This window comes from Gopherus flavomarginatus, chromosome 2, assembly GCF_025201925.1.
Source record: "Gopherus flavomarginatus isolate rGopFla2 chromosome 2, rGopFla2.mat.asm, whole genome shotgun sequence".
Classification (NCBI taxonomy): domain Eukaryota; kingdom Metazoa; phylum Chordata; order Testudines; family Testudinidae; genus Gopherus; species Gopherus flavomarginatus.
In genome coordinates this window covers 181061129-181078798 of record NC_066618.1, presented here as the reverse complement: position 1 = coordinate 181078798, position 17670 = coordinate 181061129, and the positions used below count along the sequence as shown (strand labels likewise).

Genomic DNA, 17670 nt, shown 5'->3' with positions numbered 1-17670 from the left:
CAACACACAACAATTTAGGTCAGGATGCAACTTATTACATATATGATGATGCATTATACTGTGGCCAAATAACATCTGTAAAGAAAATCATGGAGCTTCTGGTGTGTGGATTCTTTGATCATTGGATTGTGATTAGTAGGCAGTGCCATCTTATATTTACTTAGGTCTGACTTAATTTGCTTTTTGGAACACTAGAATGTGCATTAAAAAATTGGTAAGCATTCTATTTTAACATGCATTTTTAGGAACTAAGGACTTAAATTATAGAACTTTCAAAAAGTTTTTTCCATACAATGAAAGAATTTCTGTACAGGCAGTCTCATGCTGTTGAATTAGGATTGTTGCACAATGACAATACAGAAGTGAAGAGTTAAAATTAGATTATACTTTGAAAAACTACTCTGTAAAAAAACATTAAAGTGAGTTCATTCTTTGTGTTTCTTATCCAGTGTCAAACATTGTCAGTTTTCAAGTTAAAATGTCTTTTCTAACTGGCAGCCCTGTCAACTTATGGTGAGATTTGAAAATCAGGTTGGTTCTTTCTGGTTTATTCATCATTATTTGCAATCCAGAATCTGCAATTGGAAGTTTTTAGAGAAAAAAGTTTTAAAATACCCCTACTGTCCTGGGTGGTGGTGGTGGAGTTTATTCTGCTGGTTGTGTCTGGGCAAGAATATAATCAAGCTCTCGTTCCAATAGTTACACAGTGCTAACAGAAATATAAAGTAGTAAAAGCTTATAGAAAAATAAATAGTTGTTACTGTGACTACATATAAGGAACAAATCTGAGGGGGAAAGGTACTGTTTTCATAGTCACTTTTATTAGTATAACTGCACTTTAAAAATGTAGGCATCATTTATAACTTTGCAGTAGCAAAGTCTTTGAATTTAACAAGTCAAAAGGCGTTTTCTCGATGTGTTGACATTTTTTGAAGATTACAGAAAGTCTAATCCTTCAAGCTCCTAGTACGTTAATATGAATTCAGTAAAAATGCATCAAGCACTTTGAGTTTTAGTTTTGTTATTTGTAATAGACACTTCACAGCTGGAGTACTTATATTGTAAAGGAACTTCAAGTTAGCAATATCCTAAGTTTTGTATGCTTAGGAATGTGCCACTTCTAATTATCTGTGGAACTTCCCTGCATTATTATAGACGAGACTGACTTCCAAAATGCAAACCTCCCATGCTACACATAATTCCGTGATCTGGTGAATATAGATGTTTCAGAAATTACATGACACAGTAACATTACGCACCTCAGCTGGAGAAATAATGAAAAACTAATATGTTTGCTTTCTCATTTACTTCCGCTCCCGTCCAGTACCCATAGTGATTAACTACTAAATCTAATAACTTCACTGCCTAATAAATCAGTCCGCTGTGTATTAAGATCTTCAGGTACCTTGCCTATATAAAGCCAGTATTTTTATGGTGTATGTTCATATTAACATTTTAGAACACTAGTAGATTTTCATTTTTAATTTATTTCCTTTTCCTTTCAGAATATATAGGCAGTGGAAGCACAGCTTCCCACAAAGGTTGTAGTATTTACATGTTAAGCCTGCTCTGTTTTATTATTCTGTGTCCAGAGGTAGCTGAATTTCCATCCAGATCTCCCAGTCTTCAAATATTTATTATCCCTTAAGACAGGAAGAATAAGCTTTGGAAAACATTGGTTCTCATTTGGGCAGTCTATATTTACACGTGCAGATTTCCATAAAGATCTTTTGGTTTGTTACTTGAATTTAAATATCTACAGAAAAATATCAAATGCTTGGGTTGTAGTAAATATTTTCGCTTGTGGCACTTTAGAACAGATTGTAAATTTATCTATCTAAATTTAACTTTAGCTTTGTAGAGGAGTCAAAAAATAAAAATTGAAAATTCTGAAAACGAAGTATCCAGGACATTTTTTGCTGGCATTGCTGAAATTACAAATTAACATTGTAAGTCTCCCACTCCAGTACCCCAGTTTGTTCAAAGCAGAGGTCCCAAAACTGTGGGGTGCACCCTCGCAGGGGGGCACAGAGGAACATTTGGGAGACACATGGTGGTGGTTGGGCCATCCCCCATCGGGGCCAGGGAGGGAGCGCCATACTTCCAGACCAGCTCCATCTCCAGCCTCGCTCCTTCCCCAGTCCTCTTCAGACCCCAGTCCTGCTCTGCCTCCAAGCCTTGGCCAGCCCCCAAGGGGCCAGGGAGAGAGCGCAATGCTCCAACTCCAGTCCAGCTCTGCCCTCATTCTCTCTCTGCCCCTATCCCCAGCTTCTCCCTCATCCCCAGTTCCACCCCCAGCTCCACCTTCAGCCGAAGCTCCACTGCTGAGGAAGCCTTGGCTGTGCTGTAATGGAGGGGAGCACAGACAGATTCTGTTACTGGTGAGGAGGTAGAGGGAGTGTACTGGAAAAGTCTGAGCACCACTGCCCTATGGTATCCACAAACTTCAAAGAGTTGATTTCCACAGACATAAACCAGATTAGCTGAAAGAGTGCTGTGAGGAGCTCAAGCACATGAAGAATCTAAGATTGCTGTTTTTACAGTGGTTCTAGCTGCTGCTGACCTGAAATGCCTGGCCACCAGACTGCTAGGCTAACGTGTTACTCCTTTTAAAAAAAACAAACAAAAAAAAAAAACAGATGTCAAAATTTCAGTCAACATTAGCATTGGAACTGTGATGCATATGAGCTTTCCTTCCATAAAATCCAGTTTATACCAGCATGTTCACAGTACAGTCTGATTTAGCAGGAGTACTCGGCACATAAATGTGTCCTTAACTGGGTGGGCATCTTGTATTCTTTTTCAGGACTAGGTCCACAGATCCTTAGTGTAGCCTGTCTGTAGATGTAGGGGTTAGAATCAAAGCTGATTGGACAGTTGATAAGGGACTAGCCCCTGCTTTCCAAAGACCCCCTCAATTTTGTTCTGCCTCCTGTAGATACTGACAGGGAAGTGGAATCCAGCACCAACTACAATAGAGCAAGAGATCGTTTGTTAATTAGCAATTTGGATAATCTTTGGTCTAATTTGGATGTATTGGTCAGCTGCTGGACATCAAAAAATCTTCCACAAGATATTTCTACTCTATGAAGTATGTCTGCATCTGGGCAAGATAAAGGTTCTGGTCCTTACCAGTCTATCATGCTCTTTATTCTATACTGCCTTCATCTCAGACAATCATTTCTCTCCTTCAGCTCTGTAAAGAGTTTTCCTGGCTGCAGTCTTAGCCTTTTATCCTTCAGTTCAGGATTTAATGTATTTTCTCATGTGCTACAGTGCCAGGATTCCTAAAATGCCTGCTTCATGTGTTGTCTTCCGTCTGGGAGCTAATGCTGTCTTGGGACTTAAATGGGTTTGCCAAACTAATGGAACCACCACTTGACATGTGGTTTGATTTGCTCTCTCTACCATATCTTACGAAAGACTGTTCTTAATGGTAACCACATTGGTCCAAAGAGCTTAAGAGATGTAGACACTAATGATTGACCTACCGTATACCATGTTCTTTCTCACCTGAAGTTCCCTTTTTTATATGACTTCTGACTTCCACTTAAAATCAGTCTGTTAACATGTTTGTGATGTACCTCTGCTTCCACCTGTTTCCCAGCTACATGTGGGAACAGTAGGTTGTGTTGTCTAAATGTCAAGAAGACTCTGAATTCTTATCTGAGTAAGATTAACCTGTTCTGTAAATCACCCAGAGTATGTATAGCACATGGAGATTATGCCAGGGGCCAGTGAACTTCCATTCCAAGACTGTCAAATTGGCTCAGACTCTGAATCCACACTTGAGTAAGCAGGGATGCTAATGCCAACTGGTCTGATGGTGCGTTCCTCCATGTCTAAGGTGATCTGTATTGCATGTGTCAGATGTCTCCCAACATACAGGGTGTATGCAAAGCTGCTATCTGGAATTCTGTCCATATTTTACAGCATTACTCCTGGAGTTAGCATTTCGATTTGTGTACTCTACTTGGGAGAGTTAGACCTAAAATCTCTTTCAAGCAGTCCTCACATCCTCCTCATTGTGGTCTAGGGAGCTGCTAGTCACTCACCTACTTGCATGCATTTTCAAAGAAGGAAAAAATAGATACTTACTACTATACTAATTGGTTCTCTGAGAAAATTGACTGCCTGGGTCCACAATTCCCATCCTCCTTCCCCACTATTTCAGAGTTTTACAATAGATTCTTTAGTGAATGGAAGAAACTGAGTGGCATTTGGTGCTATGCTGGTATATTCTCAAATGGGGAAAAAGAAAGACATAAACATATGGATACCCAGCTCCAATGGACACTGCTATTGGAAGGTTTTGAAATTGCATGTATGGGTGTACATATTCCTACACCATGGAACTGTGCAGGTGGGAACTACAGTCGTGCTGGTAAGTAACCATCTTGTATCCTCTGTCACCTGCGGTTCTTTCAACCCAAAGCTCTTGGTAACTTTTACTCTGTGCGAGGAGGTGTCAGGAAATAAATCAGGGGAGATATGGCCGTCCGACCGATAGATGGCTGGCACAAAGAGGACAACACAAGAGTGCATTCACTTAAAGCTACACTTTCTTAAGCACTTACACACGTCCGCAGCAAGATTAGTAAAAACACCCCCAACCCTTGATAATTACCAAAGCTCAGTGTGGCTTTCGAGTGACACAGCAGCAGGCTTCCGGTGGCCAAATCTTCCATCTGCCGGTGGTAACCGCAAGATGTATCCAAAAAGAGTCCCAAAACGAGTCCAACTATCTCAAGCTTTTCCTCCTTATTTATACATTAGTAATAGAAAGACATGTCCCTTAAAGAAACCTTGTTAAGTAAGCAGTTTCAATGATCAAGCAAGGGGCTCTTCTGATTATTGATTAACCAGGTGTGGGTCTTTCCAGAGTTTGCAGCTTTGAGACCCCATCAGACATTCCTGAGGGTACATCCTGCTCTTTTAAAATGCATGTATCAGCAACTTCAACACAGTTCTTATCAGGAAGGACGTGGGGTCAAGCTGCCCTTTCTGTGGCACCCAAAACTCCCTCCTCTCCTGCCTTGGTCAAGCTGAGATTGCTGAATGGCCAATTTACAGCATGCTGAGTAGGCCGCCTTTAACAATAAGCTATAGTGGTTTTAGGAACTTTACTGGTTGTGCAAAGTCTCCCCATACACTGTAGTATATTCTTGTTTTAATTGTAATTTTCTTTATTTTAAACAAACTAGGCTAGTTTTTCTTTGTTACCAGAAATAAATGGCCAACAAACAGTAAGGTATTTCTTCAACACACGGATCTACGTACAAGTAACAATACACATTGACAAAAGATAGTTTGTTTGTTTGAGCTGTCTTTATCCTTTCTACAGTGACATCTTTTCTTAACTAGCTTTCCAGCTGACATGACCGAAGCATGGGGGAGTGGTGATATATTCAGGGTCCACAGTGAGCTAGTAAACGTTTCCTGAATCTCAGACTTCCTTGTATTTCTGAGAACCTATAGCAATTGCAGAATGAAACATTAAAATGTCTGACATTTTTATTCATCACAGTTTTGTTTTAACTCATAAGAGAACTCAAGTAAGTGCTCATATAAACAAATTGAGATGATTTAAATGTCTGGACATAGTTTGGCTGCCTGATGTCATACCTGTGTCAATAAACTCTAGTATACAAACACTCTGTTTTTTATTATTTATTTTTTAAATTTGTAGCTTACATTAGCAATAGGAGAGGCTATATTTGTCTGGGAGATTATTGCATATCTTGAGTAATCAGTCACCTTTTAATGATATGCACTGTAAAATCCTTGTGCTGTGTAGCTTTCTCAGCATGTGAAAATCAACAGGGAGTCTTAATTGTCAGCACTAAGAGGTTAGTGCTTTGTCTATCTTATACATTAATACATATGGTTAAGGTTATGCCCTAGGCTTGCAAGTTTTTTGACTTTGAGGTGTGAGAAATATAAAGTGAGGGTGTGGGGTATGGAAGGTTCCCAAGGAAGAGAATATCTCAATTGGAAATAACCTGAAATAACATTCCTTTAAGATGAAAACAACTTAGTACTTTTCCACAATCTTGCAAATTGTCGTGAAAATTTACCAGGACATGCACAAAATGGACTTGTGCCTAGGCTGTTAACACAAAAATATTTTATTTTTGTGGCCATTAAAAATTAACTTGCCTTAAATCTTAAAATATGGTAATGATTTTGTGTAATGTTTTTTTGTACCTAGAATTCATGGTATCACCTAATAACATTGACTTGTGAAAATTCACCTGTTTATTCTGAGTCACTCAAGTATGCCTTATAGATGAGATATTTGGAGGTGGTGTGGGTGTGGGGCAGCGTATTTTTGAAGAAAATTCATGTGTATATCTCTAGTATGGTATATGATTGATCATGTCTATTTTGAAAAGCTTTTAAATCTCTCTGGTTGCTTAGAGATGTTGTTGGAAAGTGCGAAGTGGATTTTCACATTTTAATAAACTACTTTACTTGCTGTTTCCCTCCTTTAGGGATTAGGTGTTTTTAATGGTAATGTACTTAAGTATTTTGGTTAAGGATGATATAGGGAATAATATAACCCTTATCTGCAAGCTAATATTTTTTGCATGTAGTACAGTACTAAAGGGAGCTAGTGTACTAATCCCTCTAGTTTGTTAGTATAGAATGTATCAATGTTATTTCTAAATTCTACGGAGAGAGCCTCCTAGTGTGTGTTATCTGTGCAGGGACTGTGTTTAGTGAAAGATTCTTCCTCCCTTCTGGTTCTTTTGAAACAATGTTTAGTTAACAAGGCTGGAAAATTTCCATTACAACCATTAAGAGGAAAATAAACTCCCAGCATCTCGCCTTTCTCTCTTGGCCCTGGTCTACACTACGAGTTTAGGTCAAATTTAGCAGTGTTAGACTGATTTTAACCCTGCACCCGTCCACACGATGAAGCCATTTTTGTCGACTTAAAAGGCTCTTAAAATTGATTTCTGTACTCCTCCCTGATGAGGGGATTAGCGCTGAAATTGATCCTGTTGGGTCAAATTTGGGGTAGTGTGGATGCAATTCGACGGTATTGGCCTCTGGGAGCTATCCCAGAGTGCTCCATTGTGACCACTCTGGACAGCACTTTCAACTCAGATGCACTGGCCAGGTAGACCGGAAAAGCCCCGCGAACTTCTGAATTTCATTTCCTGTTTGGCCAGTGTGGCGAGCTCGTCAGCACAGGTGACTATGCAGAGCTCGTCAGCACAGGTGACTATGCAGAGCTCGTCAGCACAGGTGACCATGAAGTCCCAGAATCACAAAAGAGCTCCAGCATGGACCAAACAGGAGGTACTGGATCTGATGGCTGTATGGGCAGATGAATCTGTGCTATCAGAACTCCGTTTTAAAAGACGAAATGCTGGAATATTTGAAAAAATCTCCAAGGGCATGAAGGACAAAGGCTTTAACAAGGACCCACAGCACAGCCATGTGAAACTTAAGAAGCTCAGGCAAGCCTACCAAAGAGGCAAACGGCCGCTCCAGGTCAGAGCCCCAGACGTGCCGCTTCTATGATGGGCTGCTCGCCATTCTAGAGGGTGCCCCTACAACTACCTCAGCCCTGTGTATGGACTCCGTCAAAGGATTCTCACACAACAGGGATGTGGATTTTGGGAACGAGGAAGATAGCGCACAGCAGGCAAGCGGAGAAACCATTTTCCCTGACAGCCAAGAACTGTTTTTTACCCTGGATCTAGTACTCTCTCAACCCACCCAAGATGGGCTTCTGGACCTTGAAGGCAGAGAAGAGACCTCTGGTGAGTGTACATTTTTGTAAATATAATACATGGTTTAAAAGCAAGCGTGTTTAATGATTGATTTTGCCCTGAAGACTTGGGATGAATTGGTGGCAGTACAGCTACTGGAAAAGTCTGTTTAATGTGCATGAGGATGGAATAGAAATCCTCCAGGGACATCTTAGTAAAGCTCTCCTGGATGTACTCCCAGGGTCACCTGGTTGAAATAGGGGAATTTTATTAAGGGGGCATTCAGAGGTGGACGTTCCTGCTGGGCTGTTTGCCTGTGGCTGAACAGAAATCATCCCCGCTGTTAGCCGTGCAGGGAGGGGTGAAGCGATCATCCCAGAGAATTGGGAGTACAGGGTTTTAGTTGGGTTTGTGCTGCACGTTAACTCGAAAACTGCAGCCCCTCCTTTTAAATGGCCAACCCAACAGCCAAATTCTGTTGCCCACTGGCCTTGCGTGTGTGATCTCTCACACTAAACTGGCAGGCCCTCAATGTAAGAGGCAAAATGCAACCTTGTAAAGAGAGCGCACGTTCTATGTAATGTTAACAGCTTGGTTCACCGTGAGTCTACCCATTGTTCCCTAAAATGTGTCTCTTTAAATATTACTCCCTTTTTTTCCCTCCCACGGCTCCAAATGTTTCAGCGCTCCCCATATCATCTCCATCCCAGAGGAGAGGCGAGAGGCGGCAGGAAGCAATGCTTAGGCTACTAAAGGATCAAACCGATCTTCTCCAGCGTATTGTTGAGGTGCAGGAAAGTCAGCAGAAGCACAGACCACCGCTGTAGCCCCTGTGTAACCAACTGCCCTCCTCCCCAAGTTCCATAGCCACTTCACCCAGACGCCAAAGAACACGGTGGGGGAGCCTCCGGCCACCCAACCACTCCCCCCACCCCGAGGAATTCCCAAGCAACAGAAAGCTGGCATTCAGTAAGTTTTGAAGTGCAGTGTGGCCTTGTCCTTCCATCCTCCGCCACCTCACCTGGTGCTTCCCCCCTCCCCCACCCTTCCCAGGCTACCTTGGCAATTATCCCCCCATTTGTGTGACGAATTAATAAAGAATCCATGAATTTGAAACAACAATGACTTTGTCGCCTCTGCAAGCGGAGATCAAAGTGGGGAGGGGAGGGCAGTTGGCTTACAGGGAAGTAGAGTGAACCAAGGGGGCGGATTTTCATCAAGGAGAAACAAACTGAACTTTCACACCGTGGCCTGGCCAGTGATGAAACTGGTTTTCAAAGCTTCTCTGATTCGCAGCGCGCCCTACTGTGCTCTTCTAACCGCCCTGGTGTCTGGCTACACGTAATCAGCAGCCAGGCAAGTTGCCTCAACCTCCCACCCTGCCATAAACGTCTCCCCCTTACTCTCACAGATATTGTGGAGCACACAGCAAGCAGTAATAACGATGGGAATATTGGTTTCGCTGAGGTCTAACTAAGTCAGTAAACTGCGCCAGCGAGCTTTTAAATGTCCAAAGGCACATTCTACCACCATTATGCACTTGCTCAGCCTATAGTTGAACTGCTCCTTACTACTGTCCAGGCTTCATGAGCCATGGGAGCAAGGGGTAGGCTGGGGTAGGTGCAACTGCATGGTACTGCCAACTGGGAGAGCAGCCTGAGGCAGAAGCTTCCAGCTGACATGATATTCCAGGCAGGACTGAATCTCCATTAGACGAAACTTAAAGAAGAGAATGACCTAGAGTCATTCCATTTTTGTCTAGGCGCCCCTGACTGACCTCCCCGAGGTCAGCCAGGAGCACCCATGTCTGCCCACAGACCCCCGACCAAGGTTGACCAGGAGTACTCACAGGACGACAACGACGGTTAGCAGTTGTATTGCAGTCTGCTGTCCGCAAGGCAAGGCAAGGAGATGCTGCAGTGTAGCACTGCAGTACTGCGTCTGCCAGCAGCACCCAGGAGACACACGGTGACAGTGAGCTGAGCGGGCTCCATGCTTGCTGTGGTATGTTGTCTGCACAGGTAACCCAGGAGAAAAGGCAAGAAACTATTTTTTGCCGTTGCTTTCATAGAGAGAGCCTGATGACATGTACCCAGAACCACTTGCGACAATGTTTTTGCTCCATCAAGCATTGGGAGCTCAACCCAGAATTCCAGTGGGCGGTGGAGACAGCGGGAACTGTGGGATAGCAGCCCACAGTGCAATGCTCCGAAAGTTGATGCTAGCCTCGGTACTGTGGACACACTCTGCCAACTTAATGTGCTTAGTGGGGAAACACAATCGACTGTATAAAATCAACTTCTATAAAATCGACCTGATTTCGTAGTTTAGACATACCCTTGGAAGCTGTGAGATAAAAGCCATCTTGTTGTATAATCATTTTTATTTTATTTTATTTTATTTTTGGTGCTCCAGTTGATATATGAACAGAGTAGTTTCAAGTTGCTGTATGTGACTCATAGTATACCTTAAGGTTGTGCAGTCCTTTTGGATTTTTCACCACAGGTGATTATCGATTTACCTATTAAATTTAAGTCAAGTACCAGAGAACAACCACCTTATTGCTCATGCTGTCATTCTTAAAGTCCAGCTGCATAGACAAGAAGCTTCCTGTTAAAGCTTAGTAATGTACATAGTCCTGTTGTGTTTTTATGTTGAGATTAATGTTGAAATCCTGGCCAGAAGTGAGAATGTTAATGACAGAACTAGCAGCTGGGTAAATTAGAATATAATTTTGTTGGTGCATTGATGGGGATGGTTTTGGGTATCAGTGAATAAAATGTTAGACTTAAGGCTGAGGGAGTCATGTAGCTACCTCTTGGTAATGCAGACATTTGTGTGTGGGGGGGGAGGGAACTCCCCTGAGACAGTAGGAGAGAACATGGGCTATGTACTGTTTAAAATTGTAGCATGTGTCAAATGTGCAGGACTGACAGCTCTGGAGACCCAAACCCTCCATTCACAGGAGACAGCAATGCAAGCTTCTGCATACATCCCCACCTTGTGTGCCTGGCCCTTCAAATAGAGGGGAAAGAGGAGAGTTCACTCTTCGTGCCCAGGACTTCCATTTTTACCTGCTGAGACTGCCAAAGATATGTCAAGGCAGTGTTCTTTGTGATATGGGTACTTGTCCTCTTGAGACCATAAACTCATTTTATACAGGCCACTCAACAGCCATCAAATAGCATTGATTTAAGGGTTTTACTGAGTTAGGTCAGTGCTTGAACCTGTGATCTAGAAGTGAAAGGCTCAATACCGCCAAACCATTGAGTCTTTCTTTTTTGGGGAGTTGAAATTTCCACAGCACTATATGTCTGGAGAGAATGAACACACTACTGTGTACTGTTTGTCACCCGATCATTCCTGCTTGTTTGCTGTGGCATAAGCTAGTGTTAATGTCATCTTTCTTTCTTTCCTTTCTGATTTTTAAAATGTATAGTATTCATATCTTCAAGTCTCCTTTTATATTGCAGATCAATTTACAACCCTGTGGACTCATTTTTATTTTGTGCATAAAGTCATTACTCTATGGAAGTTAGGACAATTCTGTTAAGATACATTTACTTTCTCATTAGTACACTGTCTGTATTTATTTAAAGGGTAAAAATTACAGTAACTTTTTTCAGCATTAAATTGTTTAATCCTATTTGATCATATTTTTGAAGAACCCAAAGAGCCTGGCTGTTAATATCGCTTTGTCAATGTCTTTCTTTTGGGTCAAGACAAACTAGAAAGACTGTTCTGGAGCAGAAGAAAAAAGGGTGGGGAAGAAAGCAACCTTCTGCCTTTTGACCAGTGGTTTTTAATATCCTAAATCATTTGGGGAGCCTTAGATATAATATTATATGTACCTAAGGTTCCCCAAATGTCCAGTGGTTTTATCAGCTCAGTGACTTTATATATGGGTGGAAATGGTACTGCAGAACATGATGGTACTTGCTGTTTTCCCTGCAAACCATTCATGTTGTCGGGTGCAGTCTAGTCCAGTCTGAACTGTGTTTACTTACAGGTAGGCACTTTATAATCATTCAGATACAGTATTAATAACTGCATAAACAATTCATTAACACTTCAAAAATTGAAAAGGTATAGAAATTCCAGCTCTCTGGTGGGACTATAGGTACATATTTTATTAAAAGCTGCTCTGTTTTGTATAGAAGATATGCAGAACTTTTCAATGAGTGATACTGTAACAGTACTTTTGAGTGCTATGTCGTAAAATTAGCATGTTCACACCATGATTTATTTTTGCATGAAAAAGTTAAATCCATAATATGGAGAAATAAAAAACAAGCTAGACATCATGTAGTGTCAATCCATCTTAATTTGCAAAAATATTGGATAAATATGAGTTCGCATAATTATACTACTCCTATGCTGAACTACTCTATGTAGAAAATAGTAGCTGATAGATAGAAAATGTTGATGTACTTTCACCCATGGAGGATCAGCAGAACTGAAGTGCTGTACAGAGTTATTGTGATTTCTGTGTTCTTGGAATAAAACACTAGAAGTTCAGACTATTACTGTTGCTTACAATTATTTGGTAAAAGCTCATCTTTTACTGTCTGTACATCTTTATTTAGAACTGTCTTCCTTTCAAGACAAGGAGGTGAACAGAATCCTATTTACCAGAAACAATGAGTAATGTGGAAGCTTGAGGAAAAATTACTGATAGTAAATATGTATAAAAACCATTAGGCACAGTGAGAACTTCTTGGCTAAGAGAGAGAAACAATCTACTAATTCCCAAAAGTCAAAATATGAAAATAAGAACTACAAAGATGGTCTGTCTTTTTTCTTTTGACTTTGTAGGTTCCTTCATTAAGACTTGTTTCTGGTGGTAATATAGAACCTTACCATTACAGTGTTTTTTAGAAATTTTTTTTGTTACTAGTTTAAAAATGTCCATTGAGATATGTAAACATGTTCTTGTTTCAATTAACAAAACACTAATTTTTATACTGAGGTTGGTGTGTAAGGTAATGACCAACAGAAAAATAGAACTAACACAATGAAGGATGGACTGAAGTATACTACGTGTACACCTCTATCCCGATATAATGCAACCTGATATAACACAAATTCAGATATAACGCAGAAAAGCAGTACTCTGGACGGGTGGGGCTGTGCACTCCGGCAGATCAATGCAAGTTCGATATTATGCGGTTTCTCCTATAACATGGTAAGATTTATTGGCTCCCGAGGACAGCGTTATATTGGGGTAGAGATGTATAGTATGCACTATTTTGTTACCCATCTTGGTCTGTTGTACTACATTTTGAGGCACTCTATAGTTGTGATGGGATTTCAGCCATTGTAAGAGGCAACGATTTTGCACTTGTCCTTGTGATGTTTGAAGAACCACCTCTGTATTTAGCTTCCACTGCTGGAAGTCAGGAATCTTCAGTGCCAGTGCACACAGTAAGTGAACACATTTGACTCCCTAAAATTGTACTTTTTCTCTCTCTCAGATGGGAAATCTAGTGAGCACAATATTTTCCAATATCAGCCTTTTGTAACACAAAGTAGATGTATTTTGACAGCATTGCTAAACCATAGAATCACCTATCTTTAGCTTTGCTGTGCCAGGCATAGCTCCATGGCTGATCAGAAAGAACTGGGCTAAGACAATTTTTAAAAAATGAGCTGGAGTTTACTTAAATAATTCCCCTTCCAAACTCTAAGCCATGCTGAAATAGCCAAAAAATTCTTGCTTAAATGATGAATTTCTCTGTCTGAGGGTCTGGCTGTTTCTTTCAACATGAATAAGATAATGCTGTGTCCATTTCCGCTCTAGGTATCTGCAGTGTACGTAACCAAAGTGGAGACTACAAACAATAAACAGCATATTCATGTGATCAAAAGTGCTTTTTTAAAACAAAATGTGGGCAAGTGGAGTAGGCCATACTAAGATCAGGAGTAGTGTTAGGAATAGTTCTTCCAACATCAGATAACAGAAATTACTTGGACTGTAGCTGAATAGAAGTGTTAGCTTTAGAGTTTGATTATTTTTTTTCTTTTTCTGGTGACTAGTCTAGAATGGAGGTGCCATTAGTTATGTGGTGAGGCTGCATGGTTATCACTTTTTTTCTTTTGATCTGTACAGTGTGACTAGATGAATATAACTTACTTTCTGATGCTGGAATGAAAGTTGGACTCTTTAATATGTTTGCTTTTGTAAGGTCATCAAATCTGCATTAACCCACTGTCGTCCTCTAGAAACAGTTTCTATAACTTCCCTTTCTCCTCTCAGCTTCAGACTGACACACTAATGGCTGGTGAAAAGCAGCGTCTAGCCCATTGGGAAGTGTTCATGAAAGACCAACACAACAAACGAGCAGAAGTGGATGAAGAGCACAGAAAAGCTATGGAGCGCCTTAAAGAACAATATGCTGAGATGGAGAAGGACCTGGCTAAATATTCTTCTTTTTAAGACCTTTGTTGTTGTTGTTTGGTGTTTTTTTTTTGTGTGTGCCAGTACTCTCTTGCTTCAGACTTATCAGAACAACACTGAGGTTCTTTCAGAAAGCCTAATCAAAATAGAAGTTAAAAAAAAAACAACCCACATCCTGCTGTAACTATAACAAAAGTTTGATTTAGCAAGAAGAGTTTTGCATACCTCCAACTTTAAGTGCCTCTAAAGCTTGTTTTGTTCAAGGTGATTGGTGTTATCACTATTTTAGTTTGTAGGACAGGCAGGTCTAGAAATGGAGTTCTGCCTTTATACCTTGGCCACATCAATTTAGGGAGTTGCAGATGAGAATTCCTTGGCTTGTGAAGACAGCCTTGTCTGTGGGGAAGAAAACAAAAACTAAATTATCTCTGTATAAGGCCACAGCCCTGCCGTAGAGAGCAGGCATTATAAATGCAAGCCATGCTGGGCTGAATTTAGGATGTACACACACTCATTAACAGTTATTTTGAGAAAACCAGCATGTCTTGCAAAACAGTGGATTCTGAAAGGCTAGAATGCGTTACTCAGGTGCAGTTACAGCTGCACTGTTATGAAGTCGAGTTGAGATATTGATTGCTCTCTAAAATAGGCACCACAAGAGTAGTTGTGAGGTCGCAGGAAACGATGATTTTTCTCTCTATGTAACTGGTTCATGGCATTCTTGTAGCTTTACACTCCTGAGAATACCTCCCCCACCCAAACCACCTAAAAGTAACTTTTAAAAGTATATCAGTCCTTCCATTAGCCTTTTATCAGGTACGGTATTTACCTTAAGTATTTGTCCTGCCATTGGTGCACTCAGTAGGATGAGCAGTGCCCACCTTATTGGGACTTACCTAAAATCTGTTGTGATAACCTTAATACAGTTGAGGAATGATCTTTGTTTTTGTCAGCATGGCAATCAAGTAAGTGGCATTAAAAGTGAAGCATCTGCAGTATTAATTTGTGTTCTGATTTTACAGGAGTATTTGAGCTCCTGTGATCACCGTGGTCTTTTCTTTTTATTTAAAATCTTCATGTAATAGCAATATAAGTGAATGACTAGCTTAATTATCCTTTTGTAAACCAAGTGAAATTAAATGCAATAACAGAATGAAACTTGATGCAAGCTAACCTGAGGGATTGGAAGATCTTTCAAATATTATTTTAAGTACTATGCAATATAAAATAAAAACAGGTAAAAACAAACAGAACTTGCTCATTATCTCTGTTGGAATTGCACTATGCAGACAATGGTTGCCTGTGTAAATTTATGGCTTGGTGTCAAGGCTCCATTCCTGGCAGCATGTTGACAATGTGATTAAAGTTAGCAGAGGAGTTGGAATAAGTATTTGAGATTTCATTCAATAACACTGAATTCCTGCCAAACTGCTCTGTCTGCTACTGTAGGCCTGACAGCTTCGTCAATCATCATCAGGTACCTGAACTGAAAAGAGCACTTGCTGTGACACTGGAGCATGGTGGAATGTTGTTAATTCTGTTGTGGATGGAAAAAACATAGATGGCTTCAAAGTATTCCACATATAAAAAGTGAGGAGAACCTACCCTGTTGAATGGAAGATGATTTCTGGAATATCTCTAAGCTTATGTACCCATTCATGAATGGATGCTGTAACTAAGAGCCTGATTTATGTGCTTAATCAGAAAAACAGAAGATAATGTTGCCTGTCTTTAAGGTCCAGAGTCTCAATAGCATTTGTTCATTTTAAGGATAAACTGAAAACACTCTGTCTTCCACGAGAGGTTTTAAGAATGAATGGCCTCAAAACCAAAATAACTTTCTGAAAAATGTACTTTAAATCTCATTTGGTACTGAGTGAGTTTGATTTGTGTTTTTTTTCCTATAAAATACAGAATATCAGATCCACTCAGTTTTGAACAAAAGTAAACCTACCTGCGTCTCTATGTCCCACTTGAGGGCTGATAAAAATGATATAGATGTTGCAATGCTAGTGTATGCTAAACAATCTGCACAAGAGTAAGAATTTTAAGCCTAGAACTGCACATCGTTGGCCAAGAAAGCTCAAAATAAATTAAATGAATGATACTATCTAAGGTTAATTCTTTTCAAAAGCCAGTGGTACTTTGTGTTTTTGAAAATTCCCCCTCAATGCTCATTTTGGGAATTTATGCATTTAGGAAATATTTTGAAGAAAAGTGCTTAAAGTTGATCTTTAACATACAAACAAACTTCGGTCTGCTTGTTGGCCCACTTCATTGGGAGACTACAAGAAAAATATGTATCACTATTAAGTTATTCAGTAGTCTTTATTAATTTTTAAAAATATATATTGTGCTGTAGCTCTTGAAATAAATTAACAGTACATACAATTTGACTTTAGAGTAGTTTAGCAAGGTGGATGGAAAAAATAATGCTTGGTTCTAAAACTTGAAAGGAAAACTGGTGCTTAATTATAACTTTACATACATACATACATACATACAAGATGCACTTATTTAGCTATGATTTTTTTTACCTGTCACTCTTTCAGTATTTGTTTAGTGAATGAGGCTGTGGTCTTATCAGGAGACTAATGATACTTCAAATCCTACACTATCATTTTCCAGTAGAGCCTCTGCTGAGAAGTATCTGTTTTACCCATTTGAAGAAGAAATGGATATGAAGGGATTTTCAAAGTTGGGTGGTAAGCTGCATAAAAGCAATTACATGTTTAGCCTCACTTAAAATGTTTAAATTCTTAATAATTAAACTTTCCAAAATCGCTTGAGTACTGATACAACTCCTATTAAAGTTGGTTATAAAAAAAAAATTCCAGTGGACTCTAATGGGAGTTGGATCAGGCCTTTGACTTTTGCTACATTTGAATGTTGAAGCTGATGTTTGCAATCCTGCTTTGTATCAGACTAAGATGGTAGCTTTCTGCTTGATTGTAAACACTTTTTTATATTTAATAGTCTGAGTCTAAACTATATTGATTTATTCTTTTATGCAACTAGAAGTAGTGGGTAGACTATCCTATACTCACTCGAATTTTCCTTAAATTTTAAGATGAGCTTTCTGTTTTGACACCTACACAACAAGAAAGCAATATTTCTACTTGAAGGATGGTGGGGAAGAACTGCTTCTGCAGTGGTAATAGCCTGCTTAAAAGTATTACTTCGACCAATGGTAGAATAGTCATGATACTTTTTATTTTTGTAATATTGATCAACGCCTTGTTTAAAAAAATAAAATTTAAAAATCCTCTGTTCAGCTGTTCTGGGCCTCTAATTTCGTTGATGCCTAAAGCGGGCCTTTTATTTTTAGTAGGGGGAAGAGGAAGTGAGACTCGCTTAGGTTTTCCTCCCACCTATACCAACCCTAGATGATACCTCTTAAGAGAAATTCCACATCCAATGACTTGTGGTTGGAATATCACATCTTCACGGACTTTTTATTTATGAAATATTTAAAAAAAGCTTCCTTGACCAAATTTTGTCTCCCTCAAATAACTTATATTAAAATGGAGAAAATAAATGAAAACATTA

General features: G+C 39.9%; 1 protein-coding gene across 2 annotated transcripts in view; it reads left to right on the top strand.

Moving 5' to 3' along the window:
* BLOC1S5 (biogenesis of lysosomal organelles complex 1 subunit 5) overlaps positions 1 to 17389 on the top strand; it is a 37179-nt gene extending 19790 nt beyond the window's left edge. For both annotated transcript variants that reach the window (XM_050940331.1, XM_050940330.1), the window contains exon 5: positions 13981 to 17389. In XM_050940331.1, the coding sequence (XP_050796288.1) occupies positions 13981 to 14160 (180 nt within the window). In that variant the 3' untranslated portion in view covers positions 14161 to 17389. The remainder of the gene's footprint in view (positions 1 to 13980) is intronic.
* The last annotated feature ends 281 nt before the right edge of the window (positions 17390 to 17670 follow it).